Raw genomic sequence first — 14,224 nt, 5'->3', positions numbered from 1 at the left:
ACAAGTTTTGGAAATTCTTATATATTCAAAATTTTTGCGTTGAAAAGTTCTCACAGCTCCATGTTTATTTTAAATGCGAATTAAATTATGAACATCATAAATCATGCAGCGCAAGTGCTGCGTGCACCCCACCCCACCCCACACACATATAATATATAGAGAGAGAGAGAGAAGATATCTATTTGAAATAGTTCAACAAGTCTTGAGAGAGAGAGAGAGAGAGAGAGAGGGAGGATATCTATTTTGAAATATTTCACCAAGTGTTTCTTTTACTGTATCTTTTTACAAGTCTTTATACTCTCTCTATATTAGAGACAGTTTGTGAGATTAAGCATCTCTGGCTTGCCCTTTTCAGAACCCAAAAGAGTATAGTTAAGCAATACGACATACAAGCCAAAATAGATTTACATCTATATGGATAACCAAAACAGGATTTTCAAGTGTAGGGATCACCAAAACAATATAAATAATGCAACCTGCCTAAGCAGGAACTAAACAAGAAGTAGTAGGAATTCTAAGATGAAATATTGGTATAGTTGGTTTTCTTACCCAAATTAAGATATTGTGGGTCACTATAGCCATGTGTAAATTGTGACGTATTGCATGACTCTGGGATTCTCCCTCTCGCAGCAGCTCCAAAATCAGTTATGTTGGGTATCAAATTCTGTTTGTTTAGATGAAAGTTTATTTAGATGAAATATATAAGATTAATAACAAAATAAAAATAATTTACACCATAAGTTATAAATGCAACCTTATCTAGTAGAAGGTTCTCCGATTTGAAATCACGTAATATTATTCCTGTGTTGTTTATCCTTGTAAGTGTTGTGGATATATTATATGCCACTTTCATTCTTATCTCCCAGCTCATATTGGATTCTGTCACAATTATGCATATAACAGAAGTATTAACTGAAGCACAAAAAAAAACAAAATACGATGATAATTATTGCAAATAATTGCTAAAGAGGTGTAATCTTTTGGAACAAAATATGCTACTACACCAAGTATAATGCATGAATCGAAGGCAAAATTTCAACAAATTATAGATGCAAAGAAATAATATAACCCATTGAAAAGTTCCCTTAACCCATTGGTTAATTGGCAGCAGAAAAGAAGTATTTTTTTGAAGTGCTTCCAGGCTGGCAACTAGGCTGGATTGTGCTTGGCAAGCAAGATCAGGTTGGTTGGATTTCTTTTTCTTCACCCCCCCCCCCCTTTTTTTTTCTTTGAGTTGGGGTTGGTTTTTTTTTTTTTTGTTGGTTCATTTCTTTAACCTAGATTTGATGCACTTACAATCTTAGGAGTGCCAACAAATTAATCAAACAAAGAAAGATGCTACCTGTCCATTTGTTTTGAAAATTCTTATATGTATCTGCCATATCTTGGTTAACTAATTAGCATAATTTTAGGAGTATTAGGCTCGTAGTGGGTAGGATTGGGATTGTGGCAAATGAAACCTAGTTGGATCCAATTAATTCTGTGTTTTTTCCCCATTTAATTATCGAGCCAATCAAGCCAGGTTGAGTAAGCACAAGTGGAGAAAGAAAATATATGATCCAAAACCAATCCAGATTCTCAGACAAATTTTTTTCACCAAGATTCAACCTATTTGTCTCCTTAAGTGCTCCAACATATTAAATATAAGAGAAGGCCTTTAACAAGTTTTGAAAATTCTTATATATTCAAGGTTTTTGCATTGAAAAGTTCTCACAGCTCCATGTTTATTTCAAATACGAATTAAATTATGAACATCATAAATCATGCAGCGCAAGTGCTGCATGCACCACCCTCCCCCCCCCCCACACACACATATAATATATATATAGAGAGAGAGAGAAGATATCTATTTGAAATAGTTCAACAAGTCTTGAGAGAGAGAGAGAGAGGGGAGGGGGATATCTATTTTGAAATATTTCACCAAGTGTTTTTTTTACTTTATCTTTTTACAAGTCTTTATACTCTCTCTATATTAGAGACAATTTGTGAGATTAAGCATCTCTGGCTTGCCCTTTTCAGAACCCAAAAGAGTATAGTTAAGCAATACGACATACAAGCCAAAATAGATTCACATCTATATGGATAACCAAAACAGGATTTTCAAGTGTAGGGATCACCAAAACAATATAAATAATGCAACCTGGCTAAGCAGGAACTAAACAAGTAGTAGGAATTCTAAGATGAAATATTGGTATAGTTGGTTTCTTACCCAAATTAATATATTGTGGGTCACAATAGTCGTGTAAATTGTGGCATATTCCATGGCTCTGGGATTCCCCCTCTCGCAGCAGCTCCAAAATCAGCTATGTTGGACATCAAATTCTGTTTGTTTAGATGAAAGTTTGTTTAGATGAAATATATAAGATTTATAACAAAATAAAATTAATTTGCACCTTAAGTTATAAATGCAACCTTATCCAGTAGAAGGTTCTCCGATTTGAAATCACGTAATATTATTCCTGTGTTGTTTATCCTTGCAAGTGTTGTGGATATTTTATATGCCACTTTCATTCTTGTCTCCCAACTCATATTGGATTCTGTCACAATTATGCATATAACAGAAGTATTAACTGAACCACAAAAAAAAAATAAAATACGATTATAATTATTGCAAGTAATTGCTAAAGAGGTGTAATCTTTTGGAACAAAGTATGCTACTACACCAAGTATAATGCATGAATCGAAGGCAAAATTTCAACAAATTATAGATGCAAAGAAGTAATATAACCCATTGAAAAGTTCCCTTAACCCATTGGTTAATTGGCAGCAGAAAAGATGCATTTTGTTGAAGTGCTTCCAGGCTTGCAACTAGGCTGGATTGTGCTTGGCAAGCAAGATCAGGTTGGTTGGATTTCTTTTTCTTCAACCCCCCCCCCCCCTTTTTTTATTTGAGTTGGGGTTGGTTTTTTTTTTTTTTGTTGGTTCATTTCTTTAACCTAGATTTGATACATTTACAATCTTAGGAGTACCAACAAATTAATCAAACAAAGAAGGATGCTACCTATCCATTTGTTTTGAAAATTCTTATATGTATCTGCCATATCTTGATTAACCAATTAGCATAATTTTAGGAGTTTTAGGCTCGTAGTAGGTAGGATTGGGATTGTGGCAAATGGAACCTAGTTGGATCCAATTAATTCTGTGTTTTTTCCCCATTTAATTATCGAGCCAATCAAGCCAGGTTGAGTAAGCACAAGTGGAGAAAGAAAATATATGATCCAAAACCAATCCAGATTCTCAGACAAATTTTTTTGACCTAGATTCAACCTATTTGCCTCCTTAAGTGCTCCAACATATTAAATATAAGAGAAGGCCTCTAACAAGTTTTGGAAATTCTTATATATTCAAGGTTTTTGCGTTGAAAAGTTCTCACAGCTCCATGGTTATTTCAAATGCAAATTAAATCATGAACATCATAAATCATGCAGCGCAAGTGCTGCGTGCATCCCCCCCCACACACACACATATAATATATATATATAGAGAGAGAGAGAAGATATCTATTTGAAATAGTTCAACAAGTCTTGAGAGAGAGAGAGAGAGAGGGGGAAGGGGGATATCTATTTTGAAATATTTCACCTAGTGTTTCTTTTACTGTATCTTTTTACCAGTCTTTATACTCTCTCTATATTAGAAACAGTTTGTGAGATTAAGCATCTCTGGCTTGCCCTTTTCAGAACCCAAAAGAGTATAGTTAAGCAATACGACATACAAGCCAAAATAGATTTACATCTATATGGATAACCAAAACAAGATTTTCAAGTGTAGGAATCACCAAAACAATATAAATAATGCAACCTGGCTAAGCAGGAACTAAACAAAAAGTAGTAGGAATTCTAAGATGAAATATTGGTACAGTTGGTTTCTTACCCAAATTAAGATATTGTGGATCACCACTATAGCCATGTGTAAATTGTGGCGTATTCCATGGCTCTCGGATTCTCCCTCTCGCAGTAGCTCCAAAATCAGCTATGTTGGGCATCAAATTCTGTTTGTTTAGATGAAAGTTTATTTAGATGAAATATATAAGATTAATAACAAAATAAAAATAATTTATACCATAATTTATAAATGCAACCTTATCCAGTAGAAGGTTCTCCGATTTGAAATCACGAAATATTATTCCTGTGTTGTTTATCCTTGCAAGTGTTGTGGATATTTTATATGCCACTTTCATTCTTGTCTCCCAGCTCATATTGGATTCTGTCACAATTATGCATATAACAGAAGTATTAACTGAAGCACAAAAAAAAACAAAATACGATGATAATTATTGCAAATAATTGCTAAAGAAGTGTAATCTTTTGGAACAAAGTATGCTACTACACCAAGTACAATGCATGAATCGAAGGCAAAATTTCAACAAATTATAGATGCAAAGAAGTAATATAACCCATTGAAAAGTTCCCTTAACCCATTGGTTAATTGGCAGCAGAAAAGATGCATTTTGTTGAAGTGCTTCCAGGCTTGCAACTAGGCTGGATTGTGCGTGGCAAGCAAGATCAGGTTGCTTGGATTTCTTTTTCTACATCCCCCCCTTTTTTTTTCTGAGTTGGGGTTGATTTTTTTTTTTGTTGGTTCATTTCTTTAACCTAGATTTGATGCATTTACAATCTTAGGAGTACCAACAAATTAATCAAACAAAGAAGGATGCTACCGGTCCATTTGTTTTGAAAATTCTTATATGTATCTGCCATATCTTGGTTAACTAATTAGCATAATTTTAGGAGTTCTAGGCTCGTAGTGGGTAGGATTGGGATTGTGGCAAATGGAACCTAGTTGGATCCAATTAATTCTGTGTTTTTTCCCCATTTAATTATCGAGCCAATCAAGCCAGGTTGAGTAAGCACAAGTGGAGAAAGAAAATATATGATCCAAAACCAATCCAGATTCTCAGACATTTTTTTCACCTAGATTCAACCTATTTGCCTCCTTAAGTGCTCCAACATATTAAATATAAGAGAAGGCCTCTAACAAATTTTGAAAATTCTTATATATTCAAGATTTTTGCGTTTAAAAGTTCTCACAGCTCCATGGTTATTTCAAATGCGAATTAAATCATGAACATCATAAATCATGCAGCGCAAGTGCTGCATGCACCCCCCCCCCCCCCACACACACATATAATATATAGAGAGAGAGAGAAGATATCTATTTGAAATAGTTCAACAAGTCTTGAGAGAGAGAGAAAGGGGGGCTATCTATTTTGAAATATTTCACCTAGTGTTTCTTTTACTGTATCTTTTTACAAGTCTTTATACTCTCTCTATATTAGAGACAGTTTGGGAGATTAAGCATCTCTGGCTTGCTCTTTTCAGAACCCAAAAGAGTATAGCTAAGCAATACGACATACAAGCCAAAATAGATTCACATCTATATGGATAACCAAAACAGGATTTTCAAGTGTAGGGATCACCAAAACAATATAAATAATGCAACCTGACTAAGCAGGAACTAAACAAGTAGTAGTAGGAATTCTAAGATGAAATATTGGTATAGTTGGTTTCTTACCCAAATTAAGATATTGTGGGTCACCATAGCCATGTGTAAATTGTGGCGTATTCCATGGCTCTGGAATTCTCCCTCTCGCAGCAACTCCAAAATCAGCTATGTTGGACATCAAATTCTGTTTGTTTAGATGAAAGTTTGTTTAGATGAAATATATAAGATTTATAACAAAATAAAATTAATTTGCACCTTAAGTTATAAATGCAACCTTATCCAGTAGAAGGTTCTCCGATTTGAAATCACGTAATATTATTCCTGTGTTGTTTATCCTTGCAAGTGTTGTGGATATTTTATATGCCACTTTCATTCTTGTCTCCCAGCTCATATTGGATTCTGTCACAATTATGCATATAACAGAAGTATTAACTGAAGCACAAAAAAAATAAAATACGATGATAATTATTGCAAGTAATTGCTAAAGAGGTGTAATCTTTTGGAACAAAGTATGCTACTACACCAAGTATAATGCATGAATCGAAGGCAAAATTTCAACAAATTATAGATGCAAAGAAGTAATATAACCCATTGAAAAGTTCCCTTAACCCATTGGTTAATTGGCAGCAGAAAAGATGCATTTTGTTGAAGTGCTTTCAGGCTTGCAACTAGGCTGGATTGTGCTTGGCAAGCAAGATCAGGTTGGTTGGATTTCTTTTACTTCAACCCCCCCCCCTTTTTTTTATTTGAGTTGGGGTTGGTTTTTTTTTTTTTGTTGGTTCATTTCTTTAACCTAGATTTGATGCATTTACAATCTTAGGAGTGCCAACAAATTAATCAAACAAAGAAGGATGCTACCTATCCATTTGTTTTGAAAATTCTTATATGTATCTGCCATATCTTGATTAACTAATTAGCATAATTTTAGGAGTTTTAGGCTCGTGGTGGGTAGGATTGGGATTGTGGCAAATGGAACCTAGTTGGATCCAATTAATTCTGTGTTTTTTCCCCATTTAATTATCGAGCCAATCAAGCCAAGTTGAGTAAGCACAAGTGGAGAAAGAAAATATATGATCCAAAACCAATCCAGATTCTCAGACAAATTTTTTTCATCAAGATTCAACCTATTTGTCTCCTTAAGTGCTCCAACATATTAAATATAAGAGAAGGCCTTTAACAAGTTTTGAAAATTCTTATATATTCAAAATTTTTGCATTGAAATGTTCTCACAGCTCCATGTTTATTTCAAATACGAATTAAATTATGAACATCATAAATCATGCAGCGCAAGTGCTGCATGCACCACCCTCCCCCCCCCCACACACATATAATATAGAGAGAGAGAGAGAAGATATCTATTTGAAATAGTTCAACAAGTCTTGAGAGAGAGAGAGAGAGAGAGAGAGAGAGGGAGGGGGATATCTATTTTGAAATATTTCACCAAGTGTTTCTTTTACTGTATCTTTTTACAAGTCTTTATACTCTCTCTATATTAGAGACAATTTGTGAGATTAAGCATCTCTGGCTTGCCCTTTTCAGAACCCAAAAGAGTATAGTTAAGCAATACGACATACAAGCCAAAATAGATTTACATCTATATGGATAACCAAAAGAGGATTTTCAAGTGTAGGGATCACCAAAACAATATAAATAATGCAACCTGGCTAAGCAGGAACTAACCAAGACGTAGTAGGAATTCTAAGATGAAATATTGGTATAGTTAGTTTCTTACCCAAATTAAGATATTGTGGGTCACTATAGCCATGTGTAAATTGTGGCGTATTCCATGGCTCTGGGATTCCCCCTCTCGCAGCAGCTCCAAAATCAGCTATGTTGGGCATTGAATTCTGTTTGTTTAGATGAAATATATAAGATTTATAACAAAATAAAAATAATTTGCACCATAAGTTATAAATGCAACCTTATCCAGTAGAAGATTCTCCGATTTGAAATCACGTAATATTATTCCTGTGTTGTTTATCTTTGCAAGTGTTGTGGATATTTTATATGCCGTTTTCATTCTTATCTCCCAGCTAATATTGGATTCTGTCACAATTATGCATATAACAGAAGTATTAACTGAAGCACAAAAAAAAACAAAATACGATGATAATTATTGCAAGTAATTGCTAAAGAGGTGTAATCTTTTGGAACAAAGTATGCTACTACACCCAGTATAATGCATGAATCGAAGACAAAATTTCAACAAATTATAGATGCAAAGACGTAATATAACCCATTGAAAAGTTCCCTTAACCCGTTGGTTAATTGGCAGCAGAAAAGATGCATTTTGTTGAAGTGCTTCCAGGCTTGCAACTAGGCTGGATTGTGCTTGGCAAGCAAGATCAGGTTGGTTGGATTTCTTTTTCTTCACCCCCCCCCCTTTTTTTTTCTTTGAGTTGGGGTTGGTTTTTTTTTTTTTGTTGGTTCATTTCTTTAACCTAGATTTAATGCATTTACAATCTTAGGAGTGCCAACAAATTAATCAAACAAAGAAGGATGCTACCTGTCCGTTTGTTTTGAAAATTCTTATATCTGCCATATCTTGGTTAACTAATTAGCATAATTTTAGGAGTTTTAGGCTCGTAGTGGGTAGGATTGGGATTATGGCAAATGGAACCTAGTTGGATCCAATTAATTCTGTGTTTTTTCCCATTTAATTATCGAGCCAATCAAGTCAGGTTGAGTAAACACAAGTGGAAAAAAAAAATATATGATCCAAAACCAATCCAAATTCTCAGACAAATTTTTTTCACCTAGATTCAACCTATTTGTCTCCTTAAGTGCTCCAACATATTAAATATAAGAGAAGGCCTCTAACAAGTTTTGGAAATTCTTATATATTCAAGATTTTTGCGTTGAAAAGTTCTCACAGCTCCATGGTTATTTCAAATGCTAATTAAATTATGAACATCATAAATCATGCAGCGCAATTGCTACGTGCACCCCCCCCCCACACACACATATAATATATATATATATATAGAGAGAGAAGATATCTATTTGAAATAGTTCAACAAGTCTTGAAATAGAGAGAGAGAGGGAGGGGGGATATCTATTTTGAAATATTTCACCAAGTGTTTCTTTTACTGTATCTTTTTACAAGTCTTTATACTCTCTCTATATTAGAGACAGTTTGTGAGATTAAGCATCTCTAGCTTTCCCTTTTCAGAACTCAAAAGAGTATAGTTAAGCAATACGACATACAAGCCAAAATAGATTTACATCTATATGGATAACCAAAACAGGATTTTCAAGTGTAGGGATCATCAAAACAATATAAATAATGCAACCTGGCTAAGCAATTACTAAACAGAAGTAGTAGGAATTCTAAGATGAAATATTAGTATAGTTGGTTTCTTACCCAAATTAAGATATTGTGGGTCACTATAGCCATGTGTAAATTGTGGCGTATTCCATGGCTCTAGGATTCCCCCTCTCGCAGCAGCTCCAAAATCAATTATGTTGGGCATCAAATTCTGTTTATTTAGATGAAAGTTTGTTTAGATGAAATATATAAGATTCATAACAAAATAAAAATAATTTGCACCATAAGTTATAAATGCAACCTTATCCAGTAGAAGGTTCTCTGATTTGAAATCACGTAATATTATTCCTGTGTTGTTTATCCTTGCAAGTGTTGTGGATATTTTATATGTCACTTTCATTTTTGTCTCCCAGCTCATATTGGATTCTGTCACAATTATGCATATAACAGAAGTATTAACTGAAGCACAAAAAAAAAACAAAATACGATTATAATTATTGCAAGTAATTGCTAAAGAGATGTAATCTTTTGGAACAAAGTATGCTACTACACCAAGTATGATGCATGAATCGAAGGCAAAATTTCAACAAATTATAGATGCAAAGAAGTAATATAACCCATTGAAAAGTTCCCTTAACCCATTGGTTAATTGGCAGCAGAAAAGATGCATTTTGTTGAAGTGCTTCCAGGCTTGCAACTAGGCTGGATTGTGCTTGGCAAGCAAGATCAGGTTGGTTCATTGATATCTTTTTCTTTTTTCCCTTTTTTCTTTTTTTTGAGTTGGGGTCAGTTTTTTTTTTGTTGGTTCATTTCTTTAACCTAGATTTGACGCATTTACAATCTTAAGAGTGTCAACAAATTAATCAAACAAAGAAGGATGCTACCTGTCCATTTGTTTTGAAAAATTCTTATATGTATCTGCCATATCTTGGTTAACTGATTAACATAATTTTAGCATAATTTTAGGAGTTTTAGGCTCGTAGTGGGTAGGATTGGGATTGTGGCAAATAGAACCTTGTTGGATCCAATTAATTCAGTGTTTTTTCCCCATTTAGTTATCGAGCCAATCAAGCCAGGTTGAGTAAGCACAAATGGAGAAAGAAAATATATGATCCAAAACCAATCCAGATTCTCAAACAAATTTTTTCCCCTAGATTCAACCTATTTGTCTCCTTAGGTGCTCCAACATATTAAATATAAGAGAAGGCCTCTAACTAGTTTTGGAAATTCTTATACATTCAAGGTTTTTGCATTGAAAAATTCTCACAGCTCCATGGTTATTTCAAATGCAAAATTAAATTGTGAACATCATAAATCAAGCAACAAAATAAGAGAATTGAATATGTGCGCACGCGCGCGCACACATCTAATATATATATATATATATATATATATATATATATATATATATATATATATATATATATATATATATATATATATGGAGGCCTCTGCGTTAGCAGGACCTCCATTTGACACAGATTTTTGGAAGAAGGGGGGGGCCTGCAAGGGCAAAGGCGAAGTAGCCGACATAGAGCCAGGCAACGAGGGCTGGGTAGTAGCGAGACCAGGAGGGGAGGCGGCCAACAGAAGATGCGAAGTAGGCAACGGAGACGATTAAGAGGAGGTCGTCGGAGAGGTTGAAGGGACAGATGATGCTGGTGACGTTGGACTGCTCGGGAACATTGGGATGGTGGTGGGTGGGAAAAAATCCAATCGAATTCTAAAAAATCCTTCTAATGTCTCTCAACTGCTCTCCTTTCCCACATATATCTGAAAAAGATAATGAAAGAAAATGAAATGAAATGAAACATTAAGGAAAAGTCTTACCCTTAATTTTTTTCGATCTTTCCTTCATTTTCGTTGATTTTTCCTATATTTCTTCATTTTCCTTTATTTTTCCATTCCTAAGAGTCCAATCGGGTGGGAGGCTTGGAGGACGCTACGGATGGAGGAAGGGTGATGGCATTTGGAGAAAAGGTGTGAGCTGGCTCTGGAGGGAGGGTTTGGAGGAAGGAATTTGGGGGAGGGGTCTGGTGGTGGTGACAGAGATGGAGATGAGGGAGGAAGAGCTTTTAAGAGTTAGCTTTATGATCTGGAGGGAGGGCTTGGAGGTAGGAATTTAGGGAAAGGAGGGGTTTGGTGGTGATGAGGGAGATGGAGACATTGGAGGAAGGGCTTTTAAGATGTGGCTTCATGATGTCAACGAGAGAGAGAGAAAGAGAGATTGAGAGAGATTGGGAGAGTTTGGTATCGGAGTTAGTTGAGCTTCATTAATTGTGGAATGGAGGATAGCGATACTTGCAGTTTTTTTCTATCAAAAAAATTACAAAACAATCTCACACCCAAAGCAACCTCCCTCCCTCTATCTCTCTCTAGCATCAGCCTGCGTTTACCGCATTTATTTCTCTTCCTAAGATGTCGTTCGCCATATGTATCCCTTAGCTTTAGGAAGAGTAAAGGTACCTCATGGCACAGGCTCGAAAAGGACTAAAAAAAATGATGGTGAGAGTTGGTGCCTCCCCCCGCGCCGCCTGCAATGGAGGAGAACTATAGGGCTTGGGATGTGGTCATTGTTGCCTCCTCCACTACCTACAACGACTGCTCCGTCTTCCCACCTAGCCTCCCAAAGACCTCCACCTCTTGTCCGATCCTGACCTCAATCCTGCACTAATCCTTTCCCAGCAACACAGCGAAGCAGTCGAAAATCGCGGGGAGTCCTCATCTCTGCCGTCGAGGGGCGAAGAGAAGGGGAGGGGGAGGAGATGTCGACGATGCGACGATGGATGTCAGATTCAACAAGATGTTTGATTGGTTCGAATTTGGAGACGATCCATTCGAAGATTGGTCTCTAAAAAGGAGGGGGTTTGGATGGTATGATTAGAAGGGGTATTCGGTGCTTCCTCTATTTTTTCTGTTCAGAAGTCTCAATCAAATGAGCCTAAAGGCTTGGAGAGGCCCAACAGGAAAGTTTTGGACAATGGCTCAAATTTTGTATTGATTTAAAAAGTATAAATATATTATCAATTAATTTAAAAATATGATGAATTCATCTTCATAAATTACTTGAAATCCCGTATATTGATATACTTTCTCTTCATCTCAAACTCGAACATGCTACTACCATTAGTGCCAATGGTGGTGAACAGGCAACATTGTCGATGATGAGTTTAGAAAAAAGTTTCATTGAGTCAGGATCGTCGGATCTTCACAAGATTTGTCCAATAACTTATAATGCATACAATACATAAAATATAATTTTTTAATTATTTTTAAATATATAAAATAGATATAATAAATGGATAAATAAAATTACATATTATTTTAAAAAAAATTACATCCCATGCATGAGGTTATAAGCTTGTGTGTGTGTATGTAGAGAGAGACAGGATATCTATTTTAAATAGTTCACCAAATGTTTCTTTTACTATATTTTTTTTACAAGTCTTTATATGTTAATGTGTTTATAATTTCTTTTGTACATCATAAACACCAGCTTTCTCTTTCAAGAAAATTAACTAGATATTGTCCCTATACTTGTTTAATAAGATGTTCTATGTATGTTAGAGACAGTTTGTGAGATTAAGCATGTCTTTGTTTTGATTAAAGCTTGCATAGCCTGCCCTATTCAGAATCCAATCAATGGAACCCAAACCCAACTTTACTTCACTATTTATAACTTGAACATAGTTTGTGATGACTTGTGTCAGATTTGGTTAGGCTAAGTTTAGTCAATTAGAGTTAAGTTGAGGTATGCTAACTTGTTTAAGGGCCTAGTATTTGGAAGAGCTGCATGCCCAATTTGGGAACGATTGGATGGACTAGAAAGCAAGTTAGAATTGGGTTAGATTTTGTTGCTTAGGCTTTCAAACCAAACTCAACCATTCTAATAGTATCTGCTATTCCAAATCCAGTCCAGTTTTGCAAAATATTAGTCTCAGCTAATCCAAGCCACATTTTAGGCTTGGGCAACGTTGAGTTAACCTAGCGCAGCATTACTACACAATATTTATCCTAGGAGTTGTCTTCTAAGAAAGTTATCAAGTTAGATTTCTTGTTCCACCTATTTATCTTCCTTTTCTATCTTTATTAATAGGTCCTTTTCATGTTTCAAAGTTTGCCAAACTAAGCTTCGTCATACATGTCATATTGCAGTGGTTATGCAATAATTTGATAAAAAAACAAAAATACACCATTTTCTTTAATCCATAGGCCATTACTGATATTTAAATATGAAATACTTAGACAGATGGGCACCCATCAGCCAAACTACTAGCTTGTGTCACAAATACGCATTTTTTTGCACAAATATTTACAGTAAATTCATGTACAATGCTTTTTTTTTTCTTGTGTGTGTGTGTGTGTGAACCTGGTCCAAACTGGACCGGGATATATTAATTAAAGCTGAAGAGTACAGATAAGCAATAAGATATACAAGCCAAAATAGATTTACATCTAAGAGACAACCAAAACAGGATTTATAAGTATAGGGATCACCAAAACGATATAATAGAATGAAAAATGGGCCCAACAGAAAATGCCTGCACAATGATATAATTGTAGTAGACAAGAGGATGCTTAAGTTGATGTGAAAGCCATGCAACGTAAGCTGTAGGAAAATAGTGGACAGCCCGAACTGAATGAAAAGCAGTAAGAATTCTGATATGAAATGATATATGAAATATTGACCAAGTATAGTTGGTTTCTTACCAAGACCAGTAAATCTTGGGTCACCGTGGCCACATGTATGTTGTGGCATATCCCATTGATCTAGGATTCTCTTTTCTACTGTAGCTCCAAAATATCTAGATATTTTGTGTAGGAAATTCTGTTTATTTAGACAAGAAATATATAAGATTCATGACAAAATAAAATAATTTGCGCCATAAATTACAAATACAACCTTATCCAATAGAACATTCTGTGATTTGAAATCGCATAACACTATTCCTACACGTTTATCTTTGCAAGTGCTTTGGATATTTTATATGCAATTTTCGCTCTTCTATACCAACTCATTTTGGATTCTGTCACAAAATTGATGATTTGACGGGCATCTGCAAACTTCTTTCTAATGAAAATTTTAGTATATCTTTGTTAACTAAAGCATAAAAAAATAAAATATAAAGATAATAATTATTGCAAGTAATTGCTAGAGAGGTGTAATTTTTTGTAATAAAATATGTTAATTTGATGCTATGATACAGATTTTGAAAATCTACACTACATATAAATGATTAGGTCCATTCTCTTTTTGTCAATCCCTCTATTTTCCTTATTACTGCTCTCATGATTTGAACAAATGCCCCTCACTTCACTAGTTGAAAGGTACAACAATACCGAATGTAAAATGAGTTGTTGCAGTGGTGTCTGCCAAGAAGGAAGAACTGCTGCACATGGGTGCGTTATAGTTTATACATTATACTTCTTCAAACTTAAGTTTGCGGATCATCTAATTAAATTACATCCCAGAGTGAAAAGAAGGAAATTCCAATGAATGTGTGTGATCTTGTT

General features: G+C 34.9%; 1 protein-coding gene across 7 annotated transcripts in view; it reads right to left on the bottom strand.

Annotated features, from left to right (window-relative positions):
- Positions 1-13,538, bottom strand: part of LOC140857439 (uncharacterized) — a gene marked incomplete at its 5' end in the record, with an annotated part of 41,501 nt that extends 27,963 nt beyond the window's left edge. The window contains 13 exon segments of one of the 7 annotated variants that reach the window (XM_073256273.1): positions 550-664; positions 755-879; positions 2,210-2,303; positions 2,413-2,537; positions 3,871-3,988; positions 4,079-4,203; positions 5,512-5,626; positions 5,717-5,841; positions 7,175-7,289; positions 7,364-7,488; positions 8,807-8,921; positions 9,012-9,136; positions 13,421-13,538. In XM_073256273.1, coding sequence (XP_073112374.1) covers positions 550-664; positions 755-879; positions 2,210-2,303; positions 2,413-2,537; positions 3,871-3,988; positions 4,079-4,203; positions 5,512-5,626; positions 5,717-5,841; positions 7,175-7,289; positions 7,364-7,488; positions 8,807-8,921; positions 9,012-9,136; positions 13,421-13,538 — 1,540 coding nt within the window. 7 annotated transcript variants of the gene reach the window in all.
- Between the last annotated feature and the right edge of the window lie 686 nt (positions 13,539-14,224).

This window comes from Elaeis guineensis, chromosome 4 (genome assembly GCF_000442705.2).
Source record: "Elaeis guineensis isolate ETL-2024a chromosome 4, EG11, whole genome shotgun sequence".
Lineage (NCBI taxonomy): Eukaryota > Viridiplantae > Streptophyta > Magnoliopsida > Arecales > Arecaceae > Elaeis > Elaeis guineensis.
This window is presented reverse-complemented; position numbering and strand designations above follow the sequence as displayed.